We start from the raw sequence: 8026 nt of genomic DNA on the forward strand, positions 1-8026 counted from the left end.
AGATAGATAGATAGATAGATAGATAGATAGATAGATAGATAGATAGATAGATAGATAGATAGATAGATAGATAGATAGATAGATAGATAGATAGAATGTAAAGTCTGGGGCTTTGGTTTGGTGTATTTTAAATTTTGAGTGGATTGTCATTCTGTGGTTGATATTGTCTTTGATATTAATCAAAAATAAAAGTTAACGGTACAAACCAGGCTTCTGACAAATCTCCTTTATAATTGCATTGCTTAAAAAGATGCAAGAAAAGAAATAGAAAATACTYAAATGTGTACAGAGTAATGACATTCAGCAACTTCTGTGACTCAGATTCAACACTTAATGCTTTGGAAATTCCTCATTCAGCTTAATCATCAGTTTGGCAACCCAAATTGATGTATTTGCAGCCTGTCTGTGCAGTCATGTGTGAATGTGGGTTGTCATGACGTCTTCTCCTCATCTCCAACAGAACCAGCTAATTATAAAAATATGGGGRGTTTTCATAACCCACTGTCCAATGTCACCAGTTTAATCCAATAACAAGTCTCGGTTTACGCTTAATTTATTTATAGTTAATTGTACCTAATGTTACAAATTTATATTAGGTAAAAAATGGTTGTGACACCTCCGTCACATCAAACTTTAAAAATGCCTAATATGTCTAAAGTGACATATTTTTTTACATATCAATCAATCAACCAATCATTTGTAACATTTCTCATACTTTGTGAATATGTTTGGCCTGCTCTAAAGGGTTTGTTACCAGTCTTTAATGTTGGTTTGTGAGTTTCTGATATTTTTTCTGAATTCTGAATCTATTTCAGTAATTTGATTAAAAATGTGAAACATATTTTTACATAAATTTATTACACCATAGATTTTATACATTTATCTCTTTTAATCGTCATGGCAACTTGTTACTGAAAACCCAAAATTCAGCTTCACAGAAAATCTTTAAAAATTTTACTTTGAAAGTGGCCTTCAGCTCATCTGCATTGGTGGATTTGCTTGCGCAACTTTTTCTACCACATGAACAGTCAACTTCTTAAGCAATTGTCATTTCTTTCTCCTTTTAGAGGGTGTGTCAATGACTGTCTGTTGGACTTCCCCATTAAATAGGCCAAAACACAAAAGATTTCTGAATTAAGAATACTATTTTTGTTGGTTTTGAGTAGTTGTTTTTTTTAAAATAAATTACATTTTGGGTTTCATTTGCTATGCATAATCATCAAAATTGAGTGAAACAAACATATATWAATGTAAATAATATGTGTTTGACTTTGTCGGTTGAATTAATGAAAAAAAACAACAACTAGCTTTTCTTATTTATTGAGGTGTATCATTTTACCAAATGGGTCGTGTTAGATAAAAATGGGCAAAAAATAATCCTGTATCTTGTAAAAAATATACAACATACTTAATTACAAGGCTTCAGCTGTTTCTGTATTWATGTCAACTATTACTGTTTCTGTGACAGCTCTTAACTTCAAAGCAAGAAACTAATTACTTCCAGGTAACATTCAACAAACATTCATAAACCTTTTCCTTTTTGGACACATTGTTTTGTTTTTGTTCACTGTTTTTTATTTGTGTTTGAAATAAAACCAATGAATCAATCAACCACTCACATGACTTAGAATTCTCCAGTAAGGCGATATAGTTCTGGTTTCTTATGTGTTATGGCTTAACAAGGTATTTTCATTAAACAAATAAACAAAAACTAAGATATTCAAAGAGAAAAAAAGTTTGACTCATTCACTTTAATTTGATTTTGTTTACAATTTGAATTTGAATTTGAGACAATTCTACAGTTTAAACTTGACAATGAATGTTTAAATATCTGTTTTAGTAGTACATACTCTCCTAATAATCTCACTAAGAAAGGAAAATGGCAGATTAGCAATATCCGAAACCGAAATATCAAACCCTAGCGATGACGTCATCTTGTCTTGTTTTGTGATTGGCTGTCCCGCCTGTAACTCATCGAACGGCTGCTAGGCGGAGAAGGCAGGAAGAGACGTTAGAGGAGGCGGGAGTTAGCAAAGTCATCATGGCGGGATGCATGAAAATTATAAATGGCTACATCTCAGCAAGTTCGAAGTTAATGGTTTTTACAGTGCTTTTTATGTGTCTACATCAAACGTCACACCAATATACAGGTAAAAAGCTGTATTATAAAGTAGGTAGAATGACCTTTGGTGGTATTTAACATATATTTTACAAGCTACGGCTAGTAAACATTAGCTACTGTTTGTCTCCATTTACATTTGAACTTTGAGCGAGTCAGTGTAACATTAATGGGTTTTTGAAAGAGTAGCAACTGTTTTTAACAATTATTTAGCTTCATCAGACAGCAATAGAAGTTAATATAATTATTAATTTCCTTCGTGTCTTGTTCCTTTGTGGAAGCTTGTGGCTACCACCCATTGTTCTGTTTAGAAATTTGCATCCTGTCATTTTTGTAGGCGTTAGCTTGACATCCCAGAACACGCCTAGGTTGTTTTCATTCAGGCCCTCATTAATATGTTTGCTTTGCTTGTAGAAAACGTAATGAATGATAGGTCATAATATATTCCCTCAGTGAAACATAGTCAGTATTTGTACTGAGAAAAGCTGAGAGATTGTTTTACAAAGTTAGCTGAAAACACATTTTTAGGTATTTGTGGCAGCTTTTTAGAGCTGAATTCTAGGTTCTATAAGTTAGTATTTATTTTTTATTTATACATATATAACATAATGTAAACAAGTGTTGCAATGCAATGCAAGTGTTAACTTGCATTATTCCTGATAATGTAATGTTTAGCCAGTAGTACAGAGTATCATGGCAGCTCATCTTCAAAGGTCACAAAGTGGTGAAAACACATATGAGAAAGGGAGAAAAGACAAAAACAGTCATATATCGCAACTGATATCATTACAATATTTGCCCTATATTATATCCATTATAAAACTTTCTACACAGACAGGCTACAGGAAAACATAAAAGGAGAAAAGTCTTATTTGCTCTAAATTTCAAGTTGTTGTTTTTTTATTTTGTGATACACTCACTCATGTATCTGCTTGTTCAATCTAGGTGGCACCCGTCCTATAGTTGATCTTCAAGATGGCGAGCAGTACCTTATGTTGGGGCCCAACCGGTTCTGCTATAAAAACACAGTTATTCCAACCTGGAGGCAAACATGGACAAGAATTTATGCAAGTTCCACAAATTACACTGACTTGTTAAAGACCTATTGTTCTATAAAAGGTTTTAAAAATCCAAAATTTATTATCCTGAAACTTGAAAGTTGCTCTGTTAGCTTAAAATTGACTGTAGGAAAATGCTCTGTGCATGATTATGATTGTTAAACTGTACATTAAATGTCTCTTTCTCACAGGTGAAAGTGTGGAGTTCAAAGGTCTTTAAGGTGCAAACTGTGGAAGGTGAAGAAGAGCTGCAGGAGCTGGAGCGCTTCAATGCCTGGAGCTGGTTTCTATTTTTTCTACGTGAACAGCACAATGAAACTGTCATTAACATCAACCTGTTCTGCAAAAATACATGCTTCAAGGTGGATCCGACAGCAGGAGCTCAGTACACCATCAAACCAATTCGCAGTAAGTAGGAATCCAGTGCAGATCGCGTTCTGACAGGTTTCTTCTTTGGTTAAGATTTAAAAAATAAACTTTCATATGGAGAACTCATCAGGCAGGAGTGAGCCATTCAAAGCTCTTCCTTTGCAATTTTTTCAAAATAAAACGGATTTTTTCACGTTAATGTCAACATGTTACAAATTTGACACAAGAATAAAGGAAGTTTTATATTAAAACCTTGGTAACCATGAACAAGCTTTTGTAACTTTACGTAAAACAAAGAACTTACCAGTAAAATGTCACCAACATAAGAAGCAGACTGACGTAGGAGTTACTGAGACAATAAATGTTATTTTAAGAGCACAAAAGAGCAAAGTTCTTTGGAAAGGAAAAGTCAAAGTCTAAGCAGGTTGCTTCAAGCCTCACAGATAATTACCAGCTAACTTTCTTTTCCTTTCAGAGTTTGACATCTATCTGTTTTTGGTCTTCCTCTCTGGAGCGCTGCTGTTTGTTTTTGCAGAATCCCTGAGCAGGTATTTATCTGTCTGAAAACCAGTCCTGCATTTTTAACTGGATTTATTACAGTTTTTTTTCTGTGTTTTGATTCTTTCCTGAAGGAGTCAGATCTTCTTCTACTCTGCTGGAATGAGTACAGGCATGATCGCCTCTCTGATCATCCTCTTTTTCATTCTGTCACGCTTTTTGCCAAAGGTAAGCTATTTAATCGCTTTGAAATTTTTTTTTTTTTTTTCATAATTAAAGTCTCGCTGATCTAGTGGTTGTTTGTCCCCCTGCTGTTTTCCACAGAAAAGCCCCTTTTACATGCTTATTGTGGGCGGGTGGTCTTTCTCTCTGTATGCCATCCAGCTGGTCTGCAGGAACCTCGGGGTAATTCTGCGAGAGCACTGGCATGCTGCATTAGGTACACACTCGCCAACAACACAGACTTCAGGCAGAAAATAACAAAGAGGAAGAGTTACAGTGCCTTGAACAAATATTCATTAGTCCTTGAACTTTTTCACTTTTCATGAAACTTGGATAGACCGACACACAGCAGTGCAGAATTGTGAAGTGGAAGGAAAATGTTCCATGATTCTCTGTTAAATTACAAGTAAAGATCCAAAAAGTGTGGAAATACTATAGTTAGTCTGATACCTTTAATGGAGCACTTTTGCCTTCAAAGTTACAAGGTAACGTGGCAGCATCATGCTGTGGGGATGCTTTTGTGTGGTCATGTTGAAATGATGATGAATATTGGGGGAATTCTGGTTGAAAACTAGTTTAAAACAGCAAAAAAAAATTAACAATAATAGTAATAAAAATATACTGTACAAGATTATGACATACAGAGACACACTGTCTCTGACATACAGAGACAGTGTATGTGACAGTGTGTCTCTGTATGAGACACACTGTCACATACAGAGACAGTGTGTCTCTGTATGTGGTTATTAGAATAGATACATTGTACTCATTATTCCAGGGATGTGCAAATGAGTTGGATGACTTTTTTTTTTAAGTGTATTGAATTTTATAAAACACAATAGATGATATACAATGCAATATATCGGTGCAGAAAAATTGTAATAGGAGAGAAATTAGTTAAAAATAGATATTCCTTTTAAAAAGATATTCCTGAAAAGACTTTGCAGCTAAACTTGCAATGAAAGGTGAATCTACAAAGTGTAGACTCTGGCAGGAAGTCAAATACAAAATGCACAGCAAACCTTTTCATACTTTTATTTTGCAAAACCTTTGAAAACCTGTTCTATTTCATCCACATAATAATAATAACCATGCTGTGTGTTTGTCACATCAAGCACTTCAAGTTGAAAACAGACAGAAAAGTCATATTTTAGGTTGCAATAACACCGCGTAAATCCTTTTTTTTTTTGTTTTTTTATGTCAGGTTACGTAACAGTGGTGGGATTCATCAGTTTTGCTGTGTGCTACCGCTACGGCCCGCTGGTGGATGAGAAGAGCATCAACATCCTGTCATGGACGCTGCAACTGTTTGGACTGCTTCTAATTTATCTGGGAATTCAGATCCAGCAAGTTGCCTTTGCTATCATCCTGGCGTCTTTGCTCTCCAAAAATCTGGAGTACCCAGTCATTCTGGCATTGACGGTGTGGAGGTATGCAATGCTCAAATGCTGACAGAAGAGGGCGCAAGAGTACAGCAAGAGCTGAGAATCTCCTGTAGAAGCTCAATGTAGGGAAACTGTAACCAAAGTTGTATTTAAAAAGTGATAGTTGTCCAGCTTAGACAGGGAAAAAGGGGGAGCAGACTAACTGCGTCATACTGGGTGTCAAATGTTTGCAGCATTTCTCAACATTTTCAGTGATATTTAAGGGAGCATCTCTTTAGTGATTGTTGCCCAAATGGAAGTTAAGCTTTTCTCATTTTTGTTCAATTAATTGATTTATTGCTTATTGGGACAGGCTTAGTTTTGAGTCAAAAAAACAATTTTTTTCAGCAAAACTTTAGTTCCCATTAAAAAGAAAATGAACCCCATAGCATAATACTGCCACCTCCACCTTTTAGAATCATAGTAAAAAGTTTGTGCTTGGTTTCATCAGACTGTAACTTGTTTTTTTAGTAAGGTCAGTTTCCATATTTTATTTACATAAGCCTGACTTTCTTTCACTGCCACTGACTCATAAGTTTGTGCCATAAGATCAGTTTGATTGTTTGTAACCTTTCTGCAAACTGTGGCTTCAGCTATAGGATGCAAATGAGTAAATGTTAGGAAAACCCTCAGAACTGAATTTCATGTGCAGATAATCAGCGTTTTCGGATGATTCATTACAGTTTTCTTTGTTCAGCCTTGAAATGCTTGGAAATTAATCATTTTTCCAAGGCTGGATACGTATGGAAAGATGTTCCAGACTTCATCTTATTGCATTATTTGAAAGATAAAATATAATTTTGGGGATTTTTTTGTTTGTTTGTTTTTGATGACCTGTATTTTTAATTTGTCAGATTATAACTTTAGTTTTTGTCCACCTAATTATTTGTGTTCTTCTATTTAAAACACATTTATACAAAAATAAAATGTTTTTCTCAGTTTGGTCTGTGGATTCTAAAAACAAAATTCTTGATTTGGCTTTTATTTTGATGCAAAATCCTTTTTTTATTATGTAAAATTAAAAAGTTACTAGTCACAAACTGTTATTCAGAGGCTCAATACCTAAACTTAGATGATCTGGTCCACATTTTATTAAAGATTAGACATTTTAACTATCTATGTTCTTCCAGATAAAAAAAGGGGAAATGACCCTTTACTTCATAACTAATTAAGAAAATAAATTTAGTGCATTTTCTCACGACAGATTATAATTTACATCCAAGTATTAAAATATATTTTATTACATAAATATAATATTTTTACATTACATAAAATAATGTGAAGATATTTTATATAATACAATATTTTAATACATAAAATATGTAATAAAATAAAAATAAAATCTGAAAATACTTTGTAATATAAAATATATTTTCTATTATGTATTATATAAAATATTGACATTTACAAATATTACAATAATGTAGAAGTTTTAGGTGTACAAACGGCGGTATTTAGCTTTTCCCCCTCTATCATGTTGGTTTTTCAGTTAACTGTGAACAAACTTTATAAATTATTTCTCAGGGTATTTATTTTGCATTTTTACCGGGTGATGCTGATGTGTTTTTATTTCTTATTTCCATCACATCGTCTTGGTTTGCAGGAAAGTCAGAGGTTACATTTACTGGAAGCCCCAGCCGCGCCGCCTGCTCACTGAGGAGGAGTATCAGAAAGAAGCAGAAGAAGAAACCCGCCACGCGCTGGAGGAGCTGCGTAAATACTGCAACAGCCCAGACTTCAGTCCCTGGAAGGCCGTGTCCAGGCTTCAGTCCCCAAAAAGGTGCCTGTTTTGATTTTAAGGCTTATCTGTGCAAAACTTTTTTGAAGAAAGATTGTTGTTGCATTTTACTTCAGGATAAAAGCGGTGAGAGGACAGCAGTGATTAAAAATATTAGAACAGGTTACAAAAAAACCCAGATGAAAATATGCATCTGCTGCTTTGTTTTTCACTGACTCACAGGTCGGGCATTTTGAACTTCCTGAGTTTACACAGAGTTGATTTATTTACCTAATGAGGTCACTGTTGAGATAAAAGATGATTCAGTGTATTTGTAAAGCTTCGTTATTCATAATCAGAGGTCAAAATAGGAACAATGATTATTAACTCTGCACGGTCGGCCCCACATTACCTCACAGCTCCATTTCTGATTAAGTTTGTTCATTCCTGGCTTCTGCATATTTTCCTCTTTAAATTGTTTCCAGTTTTCTAACACTGTGGACATCAATCAATCAATTAATCAGTCAAATTTTATTTGTATAGCACATTTCAGCAGCAAGGCATTTCAAAGTGCTTTACATAATTAAAATAAAAACAGCATGTGACATTAAATAAACAG

General features: G+C 34.3%; 1 protein-coding gene across 1 annotated transcript in view; it reads left to right on the plus strand.

The window, feature by feature from the left end:
• Positions 1 to 1994: 1994 nt before the first annotated feature.
• The window catches only part of nemp1 (nuclear envelope integral membrane protein 1), a gene marked incomplete at its 3' end in the record, with an annotated part of 8592 nt that continues 2560 nt past the window's right edge, over positions 1995 to 8026 (plus strand). Inside the window, exons 1-8 of the mRNA XM_008414716.1 lie at positions 1995 to 2150; positions 3065 to 3186; positions 3369 to 3585; positions 4022 to 4094; positions 4179 to 4272; positions 4369 to 4483; positions 5471 to 5696; positions 7294 to 7470. Coding sequence (XP_008412938.1) covers positions 2042 to 2150; positions 3065 to 3186; positions 3369 to 3585; positions 4022 to 4094; positions 4179 to 4272; positions 4369 to 4483; positions 5471 to 5696; positions 7294 to 7470 — 1133 coding nt within the window. The remainder of the gene's footprint in view (positions 2151 to 3064; positions 3187 to 3368; positions 3586 to 4021; positions 4095 to 4178; positions 4273 to 4368; positions 4484 to 5470; positions 5697 to 7293; positions 7471 to 8026) is intronic.

This window comes from Poecilia reticulata, linkage group LG7, assembly GCF_000633615.1.
Source record: "Poecilia reticulata strain Guanapo linkage group LG7, Guppy_female_1.0+MT, whole genome shotgun sequence".
Lineage (NCBI taxonomy): Eukaryota > Metazoa > Chordata > Actinopteri > Cyprinodontiformes > Poeciliidae > Poecilia > Poecilia reticulata.